The sequence below is a fragment of the Rhinolophus ferrumequinum genome, chromosome 2 (genome assembly GCF_004115265.2).
Source record: "Rhinolophus ferrumequinum isolate MPI-CBG mRhiFer1 chromosome 2, mRhiFer1_v1.p, whole genome shotgun sequence".
NCBI lineage: Eukaryota > Metazoa > Chordata > Mammalia > Chiroptera > Rhinolophidae > Rhinolophus > Rhinolophus ferrumequinum.
The window spans coordinates 101,683,254-101,702,451 of record NC_046285.1 but is presented as its reverse complement, the minus strand read 5'-3'; the positions used below and the strand labels follow the sequence as shown (position 1 = coordinate 101,702,451).

The following is a 19,198-nucleotide window of genomic DNA, read 5'->3' as shown; positions in this document are numbered from 1 at the left end:
CACGTAAAATTTAGAATAAGCATATTCATATATCAACACCCATACACACCTGCTGTTTTGTTTTGGTTTTTTGTTTGTTTTTCAACAACTGCATTTAATTTTGGAGAAAAATCAACATTTTACAATACCCAGTATTCCAATTCGTGAACCTGGTAGATCTACTTATTCAGGTCTTAAATTTCATTCCACAATGTTTTGTAGTTTTCAGTGTGTTGAGGTCTTTGCATATTTTATTACTCCATGGTTCTTATTTTTTGATGTTATTTTTTAAAATTTCATGTTGTTTTTCTGTGGTTGCTAGAATACAGAAATACAACTGATTTCTGAATACTTCATATCTAGCAACCTTAGACTATATTATTACTTGTTCCTTTATTAATTTCAATTTGCAGATTATTTTGGACTTTCTATACACTTAAATATTATCCTCTACAGAAAAATTTTATTTCTGCCTTTCCAACACTTTCCAACAAGTAACTTTCTTTTTCTTGCCTTATTGTACTGGTTATTTCCTCAAGAACAATGATGAACTGCTGATAACCTGTCTCATTCTCACTCTTGGGGGGAAGTTATCAATAATTCACCATTAGAAATAATGCTTGCTGTTTTTTCGTAAATACTCTATATTGTTACTATGCCCTTTCAATTAATGTTTTTTGTAAATGTTCTTTTTTCTCCTAAATCACAAATGGGTGTTGTGATTTATCCAGTGCTTTTTCTGTACCTATGAAAATAACCATGAGTTTCCTTTTCTTAACATCAATGTGATGGATAACATCAATTTTTGAAAATTAAAAACCACCCATGTAGCTTGGTTTTAATGTATTATCCTTTTCACATGTCACTGGATGGTATTTGCTATTATTTTAATTAAGATCATGATAATCTTGATGAGAGATTGACGTCAATTTCCTTCCTTGTGTCCATGAGCTCACTGCTAACGTTATGCGGCCTCGTAAAACCTTTATAAAGAGTCTGTGTAGGACTCGTGCCACTTCTTCCTTAAATGTTTGAATTTAATATGTGGTAAGTTTTCTAAAAATTAATTCAGTTTCAAAGAAATGTGTTCATATCATCTAAAATGGTGTAAAAATTCATTATCATCTAAAATGGTGTAAAATTACTCACGCTACACCTTTGATATGGTTTTCCTCTGTAGATCTATAATGTCCTCCTTTGCATTTCCAATATGGACCATTTTTCTCCTTTATGTCCTTAGTCTTCCCAGATGCTTACAGACTTTATTAATCTTATCAAAGAATAAACTTCAGCCTTTTTGATTGTGTCAGTTGTCTACCTATAGTCTCTCGGCTCCAATTCCAGTCTTTCTTGCTCAGATCTGTGATACTATTGCTTGATCCTGTAAACATTTATCCTTTGCCAGCCTCAGCAATGTTAAACTGGGTTAGTGGGCAATGAACCTGCTGGTTGATGGCACGAGAGAGACACTTGTCTTTTAGGTTTTGGTAATTAATCGGGTTCTCGCTGCTATAATTTGGCTGCTGCCCAGAGGCCATGCTCTGCACGCCAGCAAGAGACCAGTTCTTGCATGCCCGGATCCTTGGGCAGACAGATCTCCACAACTAGCCCCAGCCCACCACAGCCACTGGCAACAGGAGGCCAAGTGTACAGACTTTACTGGCCAGGCCTTCTGCAAGTTTCCTGCTAAGGCAGGTAACATGTTTCCCCAAAAATAAGACCTAACCGGAAAATAAGCCCTAGCATGATTTTGCAGGATGACATATCCTGAACATAAGCCCTAAAGCGTCTTTTGGAGCAAAAATTAATGTAAGACATCATCTTATTTTTGGGGAAACATGGTAGATTATTCCTGTGTTTACCACCTCTACAAGAAATCTGCATCTCTCACTTCAGGGGCCGAGGGGCTTTCTCCTAGGTCCTGTACTGTCTATTCTTTTCTTTTTCAGCCTAGATGTAATAGCTGCTCTTTTGTATTTGCTAGTTCTGGACACCTACTGTCCTTTTACCCCTTTTAGTAATCACCTTCTATCATTTTAACCTCTGAATATTTATTTTCTTTTATTGTATGTGTTCCCTAATTCACTGATTTTGCTCTAATGTTTGTCCTTCCTTCCACTTTATTGGTTCATTTGAGGAGAGGGCCTATGATAATAGTCTACCAAAAATACATATTTACATGACGTTTGCATTCTACTCCATAATTTATGTTCACTAGGACTCTGTGTGCTTCCTAAATTTACAAGTAACATTAATAGTCATATTTATTCTATGGCTTCTAACCACTCGTAAAAAATATGAGTCCTGGGCCGGCCCGGTGGCTCAGGTGGTTAGAACGCTGTACCACCGGGAGGTTGCCGGTTCGATTCCTACATGGGCCAGTGAGCTGCATTCTCCACAACTAGACTGAGAACAATGGCTTGACTAGGAATTGAGGGGGGTAGGGCGCAAAAGGGGAGGGGCGGGGAAGAGGTTAGGGTGGGGCAGGGGTGGGGAGATGGGGGGGATGAGTCTTTCTGTCTAAGATACATGAGACTAAATTACCTTAAAGTTCCCACCTAAACACCAAGTTTCAGGATTTTATGACTACACAAAAAGTATTAATACCTTCAAGAAAACAGGAACTTCCTCTATTGTATGTAAATCTCAGAAATACTTCATCAGTAAAGACAGGGGAGAATAAGTTTCTACTTGTGAGAGAATATAATACAATTCCTAGGATAAAAGACGATGGTTAAATGTATTTTCTGTGCAAGCCTTTCATCTACCCATTTTCTTAAAGTTCTATAATGTAAAAATATCCACAAGAGAGAAAAAATTCAGCTTAGAAAAAGTTGTGAAAGTATTTCCAAAATAAACTGTAAAAAGTCAATCATTTAACTAGGTAACATACCTGTACTCGTTAGTATAGTCGAAATCTTGTTTATTATGAGTTGGCTTTAGGAAATTACACTCGATAATTCCCACTACTCCAACACCCATGTTGTTTGCCTGAAAGAGAAAATGAAATTGGCGTTTTAATCATAAGCCATGATGATCAAAATGATTACCCTTCCACAAAGATTTATAATTTGTACGCAACATTTCCTGTATCTTGTAAGATTCTCATGAACTTTAGACAGAAAAACAGTGTCGGGTAGCTAATTCACTTTTCTAGGAATCAATTCCTAAATATATTAGAGCCTTCCTCTAAAACACTTCCACTGTTGTCGAGTGTCCAATTAGGTAAGGATTGTCACCCTCAATTTTACACAAGGGAAAAAGGACCACCTCTAGTGGGACGCAACTTCATAGGTAGTGGAAACCACAGATAACTAACTCATTTATACACCACAGAGCCTAGCAAAGGCTCTGGCACATAATGTTTCATACATTTGCCAGATAAAAGTTAAAGTCGTTTGTCCAGAATTACATTCAGTTGGTAATGGTGATAAAATAAAAACCTGAGTCAGTTGAATTAAAATTATTTTTTAAACCCTGCTAACTAAAATATTGAACTCAAAGCCTATGAGTCATATTATGATTATATGTGATTATCAAGTGTACTTTGTTCGTGACTGTAACTTACTTCTTGGTCTACACAAAGAGAAAAATCGAAAGAACATGTAACTTAATAACATGAGACTTTATATGACTATAAAAGAAACCACATAAATCTAATCATAATCCTGCTCTATTAAAAACCATCGGTGGTTCCGCACCTCCTACCATCTGGAAACCACAATACCCTTCAATGTGTGCTCCTTGTTCACCTTCTTTCCAGCCTCATCTTCCGGTCTCTCCCATTATCCTATCTCCCACTTATCGTCTGGTTCAGATAGCAAATTAGTCCCTTCGTGATGTCACTCTCAGAAGCTCCTTTTCCTTCCCTTTCAAATATTTTTTTATTTGCCTGGAAAGACCTTGCCAGACTTTCCGACACAGTACAGAATCATCTCAGTCACCACTTTCTCCAAAGAGCCTTTTCTGAAGCTCCAGGATACACCACATTCCTCTCACAAATGGAGCTCTGCGTCTTAACTTTTTACGCAGAGCATTTGGCATGGCCAATAAGGATGGGTATCTGACACCTATTTAATAAACGTTTATTGAATCCACAGAATGCAAATACTAGGTCCAATTCATCATCTGGTAAAGAAAAAGCATTAAAAGTTGGTTATAAAAGCCTATTTTTTATAAGGTCATTATAAAATTATACATAATGCAAATTTAACTGGGTGGGGAAAAGAGTTATGTATCTTACTTAAGTCCAATTCATAAATGGTAAAAGAAAGAAATTATTTATATTCTGCTTATAGCATACACTATTTCTTTTGAATCCCAAAGCACTTGAGAAAAAGGCCTATTACCAAAAATGCATTTTCAATAACCAGTAAAATTCAGAAACTTAATTATAGAACATTTCTGGTGACAATTACTATTCCAATTACAAATGAAAATTAGCATTTTAAATAAGTTATTGACACCTAATATCATGGTTGCCAGAATGTTGGATTAATTTGTTGGCCAATATTAGTAGTTACAAAGAGCCCAACATTCTGTATGCTGTATTCTGAGCTCATATCATGTAAAATATGTAAGGGTTACAACCTTTAAAATGATATTCAAAATAAACCCACGCTATCATACTGTGCAGAGCTCACATCATTCTACGAAGAATTCAGAATGAAGTAAGATTGAATAGAAAAGTCATAGAAATGGAAAACAAAAAACGCCTAGACTTAGAACCTTTAACAAAGCTGACTTTCAGAATTTATCACTGAATTCTTAATACATACATACCAAAAAAACCTTTCTGTGAAAACATGTGAAGGAAAAAGAGACTGACATGGGACAACGTTCATCGTCCTAAATTAAATTCTACAATGGAAGTGGCTTAGGAGGAAGGCTCTAATATACTTAGGAACTAACTCCAAAGTAAATCACCTATCATACTGCATTTACAGGCTACTGAATCAGCACTAACTATAACCACCAATTGCATTCCAGCATGAAATAATCAGGGATCCATAGCCAAATGCAGGAAAAGGTCTGCATCCATGTCTGAGATCCATACTCATTGTTAGGTCTAGGGAAACTTACTTATTAGACCCTATTTCCTCATCTATAAAACAGAGATAAAGCAAAATATTCTGTCCCCCTCATTAAGTTTATTCAGGACCAAATGAGAAATTAATATGAAAGTATTCTAAATTCAAGGGACATACCAATATTAATAAAAAACACTGACATTTAAGTCATTAGACAAAAAGAATATTATTTCACATTTGACCCAGTAACAAGTTACTCTTTCATAAAAGATATAGACATTTTCAGCTTACCTTTAACTGACATCCAACTTTTTCATAAGCTTTGATGAGTCTATTTTTGTGATACATCATTATCCCATAATGATCTTTATTTCTGCAGTTGAATCCAAAAGTAATTCTCACTGTTTTAGTCTTAAATGTTAAGAAAAATTTTGAACACACCACCTCACTCCCTGCAAATCATCCTTTCTATTTCATTAGTTACTGAGTACAAAAGTGCGTAAAAAAGGGCAAAATTAGAGAGAATTAGAATCCGCATCGAAAGGAGAAAAGAAGGGGGAATACAGCTGACTGACATAGCTCCATACAGCATCATAAAAAGGAAAATAAAGGATACTAAAAATTTGGGTCGATAAACATCACGTTCGATATAGGCAAGACTCTTTGAAACTAGCTGCGTCTTCACTTTCTGTCCACGTATGATGATCTGCGTTCTTGGTTTTAGGTACAATATACTGCAGTAAGCCTGCAAAGACACAACAATTACCTATCCTTTTGAAATAATTATCTATAGATTTGTTCAACACTACTTACGCATGTATTTTAAAAGAACGCTACCACCTTGCTTTCATAAAGGACCCATTAACTCTTCAATAATACTGGGGGTGCCAAAAAAATGTATACATGTGACTTGTATTCATCTTTTGCTATTGGTATATATTGAGTATTACAATTTTAATAGTTTCTTCCTTTCTTAAAATGTGTATCAATTTTTTGGCACCCTTTGTGTATGTTATAAAGCTGTTATTAGTTAATATTTTATTACTTTTTGTTAAAAATAAACTCAGTACACTGTAGCCAGTAAAAATGATTTGCAGAAAACAATCTATTGACCTATATTGATATGTTACGTGAAAAAAAGTTACAAAATAGCATGTCTGGTATGATATATTTTAATTTTTAAAAAATGTACACATGTACAAAAAAGGACTATATTTTCTGACTGTTCTGTCAACTGCATGTATTGCTGTTATAATTTTAAAAGCACCAATAAATTTTATTTAGACCAAAAAATAACTTATAAACTAGAGGGACTGTTTTAAGTTGGAAAAGTAAAAATTGTAATAATGCACCAACACGCAGAATAGGCAAACATAGTACTGTTTCAAAATTGAACTTTAACAATTAGCAGTTACCTAAATGTGTTTTCAATTCTTAATGCATGAACGTTTAGATTACTTTAGAATCTTAACCAAATTTTGCATTCCAAAACATGTTAAAATATGCTCTTCTCTGTCTACCTCTCCAAGGTATCAGAAATCTCTCCAAAGGAAATGAATTGAGTAACTGAAGGATAGCTAAAAGGTCCAACACAACAAAAATGTGAACTTTTCTCTTACTTTTTCCCCAATTCCTGATTTCAAAATTGGTGATGTTTTGTCATTAATGGTATTTTAAAACACTGTACTTTAAGGTACACTAAAAGCACACCATCTTCTCTGGCTGCCTCTAAACAGATTTCATACTTGAGCAAGACTTTCTTGACAATGAGGAGATACTTCAATAACACGTTGCAGTATATCAAGGAATAGTAAGTAATATCTGCCATTTTAATTGCGAGGATCTCAGAAAAAATAACTTGTAAATGTCAAATGTATCCTCAGCGTGGGGCTATGGAATCATTTCAGCACAAAAAATATGGGGAAAAGTTAGTGTGTATCTTATAGTGACTAAGAAACAATATTATTATATCAACATTGTTATATTGAGATATTAATTTCCTCAATCTCAAAAACATACCCATTTCTAAGGTCAAATCTCGGATATTTATCACAAAATTATACTAATGTACATTATCTCTAGTCTATTAATAATTTATTGCTTTAGGATGTCAAGGTAGGGGTGTGTGTGTGTGTGTATTCTACAATATTTTAAATTAAAAAAGAGAAACTCTGAATTTGGTATTTTTGATTGAATTAATCAATATAGCCATCCTAAAATAGTATACTGATTCTAGTATTCCCGATTTAATAATATAACCACATAGTAAAAGAACTACAAAAGCTGTTCGATTTGATGACTTCACAATTAAAAAACTGATTCTAAGCAAATAAAACAAGTGTGCTTGTGAAAAGTTTAATTAAGTTGGTTCATGTCTGAGATACTTTCATTTAGAGATCAATGGCAGTATTTATAACACAAGTGGATACCATAATTTCCTGTATCTGACGATTTTCTCATTTCCATAGAGAGACAGATACATACCCTTAGGGAATAGTCACTCTCAGGGGCAATTTGGTCCATCCTCTCTTGCTTCTTGTACCCCTTCTTCCCTGTTGTCTCATCTAAATCTTCTGGAATTCTGATGTCATATTTATCCTTATCAAAATCAAACTCTGTTGCATTTCTGTAGCTGTAAAAGTAATTTTTTGAAGGAGCTAAATTTAAAGTTCATAGCAAGCTCAGCAAGGAGCTACTATTAGTTAACAAAACAAAACACCTATACGTGGAAAACATCATGGTAGTGGTAGTAGGGAAAACAAAAGGAAGAAAAAAATGAAAGAAAAGAAATCTAGGAAAATGCAAAAAAACTGAATTCACTCACACACTGCTGGAGGCAAGATCAAACAGTAGAGCCATTCTGGAAGTTTCCTAAAAAACTAAACATGCAACTACCATATGACCTTCAATTATACTCCTGGTCATTTACTGTAGAAAAATGAAGACTATACTCCCACAAACGTTTAGAGCCCTATTTGTAATAGCCAAAAACTGTATAAACAACCCAGACGGCCTTTAACAGGTAAAAGGTTAAACAGAGTGATCCATGCACACAATGCAATATACTGAGCAAAAAAAAAGGAAGCAAACTATTGACATACACCAAGAGCCTGACACACACCAATTCTCCAGAGAATTAGGCTGAATGAAAGAAGCCAACCCCAAACAGTTTCACACTGTATGATTCCTTTTATGTAACATTCTTGAGATGACAAAGTTATAGAAATGAAGAATGCAACAGAGGTTGTCTGGAATTAAGGAAGGAATGGGTGTGAACATAAAGGAGCAACCTGAGGAATCCTAGAGGTGATAAAAATGTCCAGTATCTTGACTATACCAATGTCCACACCAATAGTACTAATGTAGTATAGTTTTGCAACATGTTACCATTGGGGGAAACTGGGTAAAAAGTACATGAGATCTCTTCTATTATTCTTACAACTGCACATGAATCTACAGTTATCTCAAAATAAAAAGTTTAAATGAAAAATAAAAAATGGCAGAGGGACAGGAAAGCAAAAGCAAGAAAAATAAAAGAAGGGAATACAGGATGCTAGAAAAGCACAAGATTTAAAGTATTGTAGGTTTACCACACTTTTTGTGCTTTATTCCTATGGTCTTAGATCTCTCAATATTATACATTCATCCTAATTTTAAAACTTTTATCTGCTAAGGATCTTATCCTCACAAGGATAAAGATCTACAAATTTTAGCAACATAGAAGTGTCATCTAAATTACTTTTCTTACCAGGTGCTAAATCATGCTTAGCTTTCAGTAACGGACCAAATGGACAAAGACTTCTCTTTTAACTTACGCAAGTTGGGACTTAGTGGGATTTTTATCTTCTCATTCCTTGTTTGTTTTTGTTTTTTGAGGAGGGGGCAGAAAAATAGAGTGAGAAGAGAGTGCTATGCAGGGCTAGGAAATTTATTTTTAGTATTATGAAATTACCTCAAATTGAAGCCAAAGTGGCCTCAATAAAATACCATTGGAAAAGACAAATCATTAACTATACCAAAAAATGAGCACCTTTCAGTGTATTTCTACTCTGTAACAATGGATGAATGTAATAAAATCATTCATGCAAATGAACTTTACTTCCCAAATGATTAACAACTAGCTGAGGTCCATACTTACCTTCTAAGATTCCAAATGATGATCCTCGTCCCCTTCTTACCCATAATAGCATCCAGTTCTGCTAGTAATTTCTGTTCCGTAGAAAACAAAGAATGTTCCAGAATTGCAGCAAGACTTGCTTTTGATTCCACTGAATTAATCACCTGTCGTATATCTGAAGTTAAAGACTTACACCAACAAGATATTTTTTTACAATTGCATATGGAAACCAACTCAAACAGAAAAACTATTTACTAAATTATTTTCTAAGTTTCAAAATGGCAGTTTGATTTCAAATGAACACCAGAAGATGAAGTATGAGCAAGTTTATTATCCCTAACTAATTTAATGGTTTCCAACATTTGAAGTGTATTTATATAAATGATATTTTCCTCGAGATATCTTGCTTTTCATGGTAATTAGTGAAAATTTCAAGCCAGACCACAAGAGTGAAACAAAGAGGAAAGCTCCAGGAAGCTCAACATAAATGCAACCATCTAACAGTAAGGATTTCCATAGCACAACTCCAACAGAGAAAGGAACAAAGGCTTAGTCAAGGCAGTAGATAGGAAAAAGAGCTAGAATGGAAGGTGTGATTAAAAAACAAGAATCTGGAGGGGGGCAAGAGGCTCAAATGGTTCACATTATTTCTTTAGTTTCTACACCGCTTCTGTTTCAAAAACAAAAGGATATGGTGTTTGTTGAATGCCACTATGGGGACAACAACGTGTTCTGCTTTTATGGCTTCCAAGTAGGTCTGAGACAAGAAGCCCACGCTCATGCTTTCTCCATTTTTGGTAAAAACGATGGCATCTCTACCCAAACGCATAGAACCTGACTTGAAACCATTACCATACAATCCAACTGGGACATGACCATTCACGGTGACTTTGTCACTGAAGCCAAAGCTACAAAGAAAAGAAAGATTGAAAAAATAAATACGCATCAAAAACTGTAACATGTAGGGGGGTGGGGGGTGGGAGATAAGGGTAAGAGGGATCAAATATATGGTGATGGAAGGAGAACTGACTCTGGGTGGTGAACACACAATGAAATTTATAGATGATGTGATACCGAATTGTACACCTGAAATCTATGTAATTTTACTAACAATTGTCACCCCAAGAAATTTAAAAAAAATAAATAAATAAAAATAAAAAAAAAAAAAAACAACAACTGTAACATGTAGAAACCCTGGGTTTCTATGCTGGCTTCATCCTTCCTAGACGTATTATCTTGAGCAAATGACTTTTAATCTGCCTTGATGTTCCTCATCTTTGAAACGAAGGAAACCAAGCCCACATCACAGGGGTCTTTAAGAATTACACACGCTAAAATGGGAGCCCATTGCCAGGCACATCCTGACTAAATGGCTAAGTTATAATTTGGGCCCCTGGGCCCTTGAGATTTCACCCCATGAAATCTCCAGTAAATGTGAATGGTTCTCTTTTTCTCAGCAAGCCTGATGGGGTTACTTTGACTTTTGGGCAGCATAAGAAATATTTGAGGAACAGTAGAAAAGTCTGCTGCCAAATTCTCCCTCTACCCTGTACCTGTCGTATGCATCTTAATTTCCGTTTCAGACACATCTGGCTTCATACTGACATCCTATTCTGCAACACTAGAGCCCAAGGCCTTTACAACTATTTTATGCTGCTTTCCTCATCCTCTGAAGCCCTTTAAAATTACACCACCCGCCCCCAAAAAGTGGTGTTTTATTGGAAATACTGGTTAAAACTAATTTACACTAAAGTATAATCAACAGGTATTAATGTGCTACAACTCTGTAAAGGAACTGTAGAATTTCAGGTAAGTCAGACATGGGGCTGGTGTGATGAAAATGGTAGGATTGCATAATAACCTAGCAATAGTAGAAAATGATGGAAGACTTAGAGAATAGAGCATACTATGGGGGAATAGCATTTCATATTCGAAAAACAAAAACTATGGGCAATAAGTATGACACATGAGACCCTTGAACTAGGTGAAAGCAATGAGTTTAAGAAGTATGACACTTTTACATACCTTAGCATTTTATGCAATTTATCTGAAGTCATACCATTCCCATTATCAGTGAATGTCAAGCATATATAGTTCTTTATCAATGTTTTATCAATCCATATCTGTTTTGCATTCACATCAGGATCATAGGCATTATCTGAGAAACAAATGTTTTGAAAAATTTTCAGTTTGTGTTTTAAAGAAAAGCAATTACTTCAGAACAATCCTTTAACAAGCAATGGAATAACATGTTATGAAAATTTGAAAAGCTGAAATATTAAAGATCTCTTTAAGATTTGAAAACATGGAACTAAAAAACCATACCCTGCTATATATTACTCATCAATTAATAACAGAATGAACTCTTTCCAAAGCCCTCGATTCATTATAGAGAGCAAAGACTGGTACCCACTACACTGAAAAAGTATAAAAGCAAGAAGAATCACTGCACTACAGAGATAATCAAGGTAAGAAGGTCCTCTGTCCAAAGAACTAGCCTGGCTACTATCATAATGGAAACTAGGAGCTGAGTGTCCACTGGCCTACAACTTGACATGGAAGACACAATTTGGTTATTAAATAAATGAGAAAGCAGTATCATTTTCTGCTAAGCTACATATACAGATGAAGGTTTACCTTCTACAGTTTTTCAAATCGTGACCCTTTTCAATTATTAAAGAGAAAACCACAGGCCCAAAATGGCATCACTCATGGTAAAAGCCTATGACATCAACACTAAATTTTAATACCTGATATAACTGCAGTTTTAACCTCTCAAATGTTATTTTAATTAACCTTAACCAGTCTGGAATTTTTCTGGACAAGTACCAGTACGGTAATCTGTCACGTAGGCCCTTTCCATCCCCCACATAGAAAGCAGAGGCAGGGCAATCTGCAGGATAAAAATCTTTCTTCCCCTTCTCTTCCTCCCCCAAAACGATGTCCCCAAAATAATCCATTCTTTTCTTTCACTAATAGCTCCCCTGCCCATCCTGCTTCCTATAAAATCCTTCCGTTTTGCACAACCCCTCGGAGTGTCCTTCTAGCTACCAGATAGAATGCTGCCCCATTCATGAATCACTTCATAAAGCCAATTAGATCTCCAAATTTACCTGGTGGAATATTTTTTGTAAGTTTTTTTTTTTAACTTTTATTTATTTAAGTCTGTTTTTCCTGGACCCATCATCTCCAAGTCAAGTTGTTGTTTCAATCTAGTTGTGGAGGGCGCAGCTCACAGTGGCCCATGTGCGGATGGAACCGACAACCTTGTTAAGAGCACCACGCTCTAACCCACTGAGCTAACCCGCCGACTCCCTCAGTGGAATTTTTTAAACATAATCTAACCAAAGTTTCTGGTGGCTTTTGTACGTCTATGATCTCTGTACACCGTATTTAACACCCTTGTTTAGCATCCTTGTTTTTCTCAGAAAAGATAAGTATGAAGGAATACATCAAAGAAAAATGAAAAATTTCAACAGTAGCAGTAATAATATCAACTTGTGAACTATCTAAGATCCATTTGAATATCACTAACTGACCAAAAATACTTTTTGAGGTGTATTTTTAAGTGTTTGTTATAATATAAACAATGGTTCTCAAACTATCCTTCCATTAAGGCTGCCTACAATTAAAATCAAATTTTTTTTTTTAAATCAACTATTTCAGGAAAGATGGTGTTACATTAAAAACTTAAAATTTGAGGGCGGCTGGGTGCTTCAAGTTGTTGGAGAACTGTGCTCCTAACACTGAGGTCGCCGGTTCGATTCCCACATGGGCCAGTGAGCTGCACCATCTACAGCTAAGATTGTGAACAACGGCTAGACCTGGAGCTGGGCTGCCGTGAGCAGCTGTGAGTGGCCGTGAGCTGCCTTGTGCGGCCGTGAGCTGCCGTGTGCAGCCAGCTGGTGGCGAGCGACCGACTGGCTCAGCCGGGTAGAGTGCAAAGCTCATAACACCATCATGGGCCAGTGAGCTGCGTCCTCCACAAATAGACTGAGAACATGGCTGGAATGGGCGGGGGGAAGGAAGGGGAAAAAAACCTTAAAATTTGATAAACCACAAAAAGCACGGTAACCTTCGGTTGCTCTAACGCAGGGGTGTCTAAACTTTTTTCAACGTTTTTCACCAAGGACCATATGCGGTAAAATACACAAACAGCCGGGCCACTCACTTGAGGTGAAGTACGTATTGCCTCCCATGGTTTATTTAAGTAAACTAAATATATTTTTGGAATTTGCTGCGGGCCAATGAAAAATGGATTGCGGACCGCAGTTGGCCCGCGGGCCGCAGTTTGCGTACCCGAGCTCTAACCGAAAGCTAGAGAATCACTATTATGGGAAGGATAGATCCTAGGTTGGGTAGCTCCTCTGGGTTGCCATCAAAAAATAATAACTGAATAGCTGCAATGCTATAGCATATCTGGGGCTTTAAAAAAACATCCAAACAGTCTATGTCAGCTAGAGACGGAAAATCTAACTATACCAAAGAAAAGAAGGGTGCTCAAAAGTTCCTTCTTTTCTTTTTTGTGCACCATCTAAGATACAATGTTTCGCTGAAAATAAGACTGGGTCTTATATTAAGGTTCGCTCCAAAAGACGCATTAGGGCTTATTATGTTCAGGGACGTCATCCGGAAAAATCATGCGAGGGCTTTTCTTCCGGTTAGGTCTTATTTTTGGGGAAACAAGGTAGAACCCTTCCTTGATGAAGAATCTAAAGTACATCTAAGAATTCCTAAGATTATAATTTTCCTTTGTTTCTCAAACATGCTTAAAAGAAAATTCATGTGCACGAATTTTTCCAAGGAAAAAACTCATGACCCATAATGTAAATCTGACCACAACCTTACCTGTTTTCTCATATTCATTAAGTCATTAAAATACAATCCTATACCTTGACTATTGTCAGAAACAAGAATTTATTCCCACAAATCTAACATAACATTAATACTCCTACTTATTAATACCAGAAAAATGAATCGAACGTCATACATACTTCCCAACCATTAAAAAAAATAATTCTCATATTTCAGAAATAGACCTATCTCTTTCATAATCAGAATAAAAGTATTTTCAACATGTTTCATGAACTTGGCAAATTAAAATACTTTGACAAAAGCATAGGTAGGGTTGAACAATGATTAATTTGACATCCATTTGAATAGTTGTTATGCTAGGTAACCTTTACTCACAATGTTATCATTCAAAATAACATTTGTTTTTTTAAAAAGCACATTTACATACTATTTTTCAATGAAAAGCTTTTTTAAAACTTCAATTGCACACAACAGATTATGAAATGTCAATTTTACATACCTATTAATTCAGCAACTGCACTGAATGGCCAAGTGTGACTAGTAGAATTTGTATGTAAAAACCTCGGGCATAGCTGAAACAAATGAATGATTTATGTAAATTAATTCAGGTCTTACTTTTAAGAACAGAAACTGAGAAGAGAACAATTCTGAGAGTCCTAAATTAAATTACAGTGGGCAAGAGAAAGTGAGAAAGTAGTTAATCAATTAATAGCTGTGGCCCAACAACAGACTGCTCACATTCCTGAAGGTACACCGGAGTTTTGACTCAACTACTGCAGTTACCGCCAGACTCCAAAGCATACTGACCATGGGCGCACTTTCAGGACTGTTGCCCACAACCAATCAAAAGTAGTAAATGTCTCTTCCTTTCCGGCTGTGCCCCTATCCTAGGACTGCCCCCGTTTCCCCTTTTCCCACCCCCCACCCCCACCCTTATCTGTAGCCAGTGTAAATTCTTTCAGAACAGCTTATATGTGTCTTCCCCAGAACATAATGTATAAAAGTGCTGTCAAGTCCAAGACTGTGGACAGGTTTGTCTTAGCCCTGCTACTGGTGGTTTAGACTGCGTGCCCCAGGATCGGGTCTTTTTCTGGGGAGGATTTGCCTCAATAAACCCTTTCGTTCAGAAAAGCTTTCAGCCATGAAAGCTTTTTTGTTTTTTTTTGGCATTAAAAAAACAATATAGGGTGGGAGATGAGGGTAAGGGGGATCAAATATATGGTGATGGAAGAGAACTGACTCCGGGTGGTGAACACACAATGGGATTTATAGATGATGTAATACAGAATTGTACACCTTAAATCTATGTAATTTTACTAACAATTGTCACCCCAATAAATTAAAATATAAATATATATGTATATATATAATTTTCTGTCCTTGTGTTAAACAACACTGAGACCAAGTAAAAATAACTTAGCTGCTTCTTTCAGGATATACCCGGAAAATATAACCTAGAAGGTAAGATTCTTGGAAAATAAGGCTGTGACTCAACTAAATATTAGTTTACGCATCAAGACTTGTACCAAAACACTTGCCTCTTTATATCGACCAATTCAAAGCCATGACATCATAAATTACCCAATCCCAAAGTTACAGACCTTACAAGACCTACTTCAAAACTACCCAGCCAATGCCCTAAAATCCTCTTTCATTTCCTGATCTTCCTACTAGGAAACACAACTAAGACTTTGCCAAGGGGGTGTTTTCTCCTTAGTGCATTAGGCTTAACAAACTTAGCTTTGCTTATTAGTCAACAGGCTTTTCTGGTAGTCTGTTGGAAGTCAATACTTGACACTTTATTTTAGTATTTACTCCAAGTTCATTAAAGTGAACTTGTAGCAGTAGAGTACTATACATCTACAAACCTTTTAAACAATGTCAAATAATAGTTCAAATGCAACAAACCTTGATTTCCAAGGATTTTATGTGTGATTTTACTCGCAGTATGGAAGAATATGCCAATCAACCTCATGGTATAGAGAGTCTGAATTCCTGAGTAATGTGTTAGGTTGGTGCAAAAGTAATTGCTGTTCAAAAGGTTAAAAAAATCGCAAAAACCAGAATTGCTTTTTCACCAACCTAATAAATATCAAATGTGTAAAAACGTACAAATGGTTTTAAAAGGATGAGGCTTGAAAATTTCAACATGCAGAGAATTTCTATGCAATGAGGACTTTTTTGCATTCACTTGGAACAGATTTTCTCATAAGGAAAAAAAGAGTGTCACTTTGTTTCATGTGAAGAGCCCCAGAAATGTGGTTAGATTATAAATTATGACAGCCTCACTTGCAGTGCTCAGCTGCTGCCATAAGGTATCTGAAAGAGCTCTCCACTTTTCCTCTGTCAACATTTGATTTTAGACAATGCCCAAGCATTGGTTCCCATTAGGTTGAAGTACACAGGCGAGAAATGGTATTCTGTAGAACCATCTTCCAACTGGAGTATGTGTGATTTAGACCTCCTATGGTATACGCCATGTAATATAGCACACAGTCATGCAATGTGGAGTATAAGTAATTCAGACTTTCTAAAGCATACATCACCAAGAGCTTCTAATGAAAATCCATTTCCAGATATTCATCTCACACAAGAAGCCTTTTCTCTAATTAATCTACCTAAGAATGTGCCAGCAGTCAGATTTTCCAGTCCCAGTTCCTCCCGTTGCAGATTCGTCAAGCTACCATTTTTTTTAAAAAAGGTATATACCTCTCCCTTTCTAAACCTTACTATGGGGCATGGCTTTGGGTGTTTTTAAACCTCTGGCTACCAAAGGAGAAAATGATTAATCAACCACCTATAAACCCTTAGTGTTTCTGTCTCTGTTTTATGCATTTCTGTCAGGTGTGAAATCTGGAGTTAGAAATGGGGTCTTTTGGTCCATGTGGCAATACTTTTGATTTTAGACGCATGGCAGAGTGTGGCGCTAGGAATGTCAATTTTCATTTAATGACTTCATCGTAGACACTGATTCTAAACTGAAACAGTACAAATTGTTCTTGAGTCAGAGTCCCAGGAGAGCAAAGCAAAGAAGGCATCAGTAACGAACAATGAATGCTAAACAGTGGCTTTTTGGGTATGTAAGCATGAGCAATTATTTTCAATTATTCTCAGTAATAATCTCTAGAATGTCACTAACTACAATGAAAAACACTCTTGAACAGCCAAACAGCAGTGTAACACAAACACACACACACACACACACACACACACACACACACACACACAGCAGACATACTATGGTATATGGAATATATTTAATTAGGTATGTGATCCTGGCAAAGAAACTTAATCTCTGTACCTCAAGTTCTGTCATCTGCAAAAATGAGGATAACAGTATCAGCTTACAAGGTTGTTAAAAGAGCATTAAATGACTTAACCAGTAAAGAAGGAATTAAAAACAAATAAGATTTGAAAATGGGGATGTACTGGGGATTAGAGTGGGGTGCTTAACTGGAATACAAAGGTTTCGGTTTCAATGGTGAGTCAGGGATAGATATGGCAGAAGAGAAGCAGGCACTTGGAAGAAACTGCCTCCCCATACCTTCAATAAAGAGACAGGAAAGAGGGAATCTGCCTAATGGGAAGCTTGTCTGTCTCAGTGTGGACTCTAGGTCAAAAAAAAAAAAAAAAAAAAGGTATAACATGACGTTCTGTAAAAAGAGGCACGCCTTCATTTGAGTTAGTTTCAATTTATATAACCTGCGGAACCACTGTGGAGACAGCATCAACCAGACAGCATAGATTCCCCTAAATGATTATTTGGAGAATATTTGACTACACCATCTAAAATAACATTCAAGGAAACAATCCACCAGGAGAAAATGTTAGCAGACAAGACACAGGAGTACCAGACACACTCCCCCGCCACCAAAACATTAGGTAAAAAAAAGAATCAACCTATAAAATAGGTATCCCTGTAAATAACTATACATGTCCAAAGTAATTTCCAAAAAATGCACACACACACAAATGAGATGCTATAAAGACCACGTAGATTTTTAAAGAATCAAAATTTAAGATTTAAGAATCAAGTTACAAATTTTAAATATAAAACTTTTTAAACATGGAAGCTTGAACACCTGGAGAGTGTTTACCTCTCTGGCTCTGTCCTGAATCTGCTCTACAGTAAAGGAAAAAAATGGCATAAATCCAGAAGAACAAAAAGAACTGATGGACAATAGTAGACAAAAGTCAGTAATTTGGAAACTAGAGATAACTGATTTAATAGCCTGGAAAGAGATAAATCTGAAGCCTATAAATGGGAAACCCAACAAAAAGAAGCAGGCCAGAAACTGACAAAATCCCACAAAGGCTTAGGGATTTGATTTCTGTGCCTTTCTAATCAAAAGTACTAGAGGCTGTATGAAAACAAGACAGGTTGAAAGTCTTTAAAAGAAGCAATTAAGATTCCCTGAGATCCTTCTTTCATCCTGAGCAACCTGCAACTACTCTGGGCAACTCCATATAAAACTGGAGGTGTGTTCTCTAGAGAAATTGATGATGGCAAGCTCAGGCACAACTGATAAGAGATGGGTCAAGAGCAAGCCAGCAAACAGCCCAGAAATAAAACCTCTTATACATACATGGTCAAACGATTTTCCAAAAGGGTGTAATGACCATTCAACGCGGGAAAAGCCAATCTTTGCAAAAAGTATAACTGGGAAAGCTGGATATCCATATGCAAAAAATGAAGATGTACCCCTTATCTTACACCATATACAAAAATTAACTCAAAATCGATCAAAGACCTACACATAAGAGCTGAAACTACAAAACTTAGAACTACTATTCAACAACAAAACAACTAACAACCTAATTTAAAAAATAGACAAAGGAACAGCTATTCCTCCAAAGATGGTGAACACATGGCCACTAACCACATGAAAAGATGCTCACATCACTAATCATTAAGGAAATGCCAATCAAAACCCCAATAAGGTACCACCTCACACTCATTAGGATGGCTACTATCACAAAGTAAAACAATAAATCCACTTCACAAACACAACAACAAAACCAGAAAATAACAAGTGCTGGGGAGGATATGGAGAACATGAATCTCCTGTAACACTCTGAGGGAACGTAAAATGGTGTAGCCACTATAGGGGTTCCTCAAAAAATTATAGAATTACCATATAATCCAGTGATTCCACTTGAGTATATACTGAAAAGTACTGAAAGCAGAGTCTCAAAGAGATATTTACATACCCATGTTCAAAGCAGCATTATTCACTATAGTGAAAAGATGGAAGCA

At 36.2% G+C, this 19,198-nt stretch overlaps 1 protein-coding gene across 1 annotated transcript in view; it reads right to left on the bottom strand.

The window, feature by feature from the left end:
- The window catches only part of MORC3 (MORC family CW-type zinc finger 3), a 39,568-nt gene that overhangs the window by 15,776 nt on the left and 4,594 nt on the right, over positions 1 to 19,198 (bottom strand). The window contains exons 2-9 of the mRNA XM_033127910.1: positions 14,441 to 14,513; positions 11,152 to 11,284; positions 9,820 to 10,034; positions 9,148 to 9,295; positions 7,494 to 7,641; positions 5,626 to 5,754; positions 5,301 to 5,420; positions 2,873 to 2,970 (exon numbers count right to left, since the gene is read on the bottom strand). Of these exons, the coding sequence (XP_032983801.1) occupies positions 2,873 to 2,970; positions 5,301 to 5,420; positions 5,626 to 5,754; positions 7,494 to 7,641; positions 9,148 to 9,295; positions 9,820 to 10,034; positions 11,152 to 11,284; positions 14,441 to 14,513 (1,064 nt within the window). The remainder of the gene's footprint in view (positions 1 to 2,872; positions 2,971 to 5,300; positions 5,421 to 5,625; positions 5,755 to 7,493; positions 7,642 to 9,147; positions 9,296 to 9,819; positions 10,035 to 11,151; positions 11,285 to 14,440; positions 14,514 to 19,198) is intronic.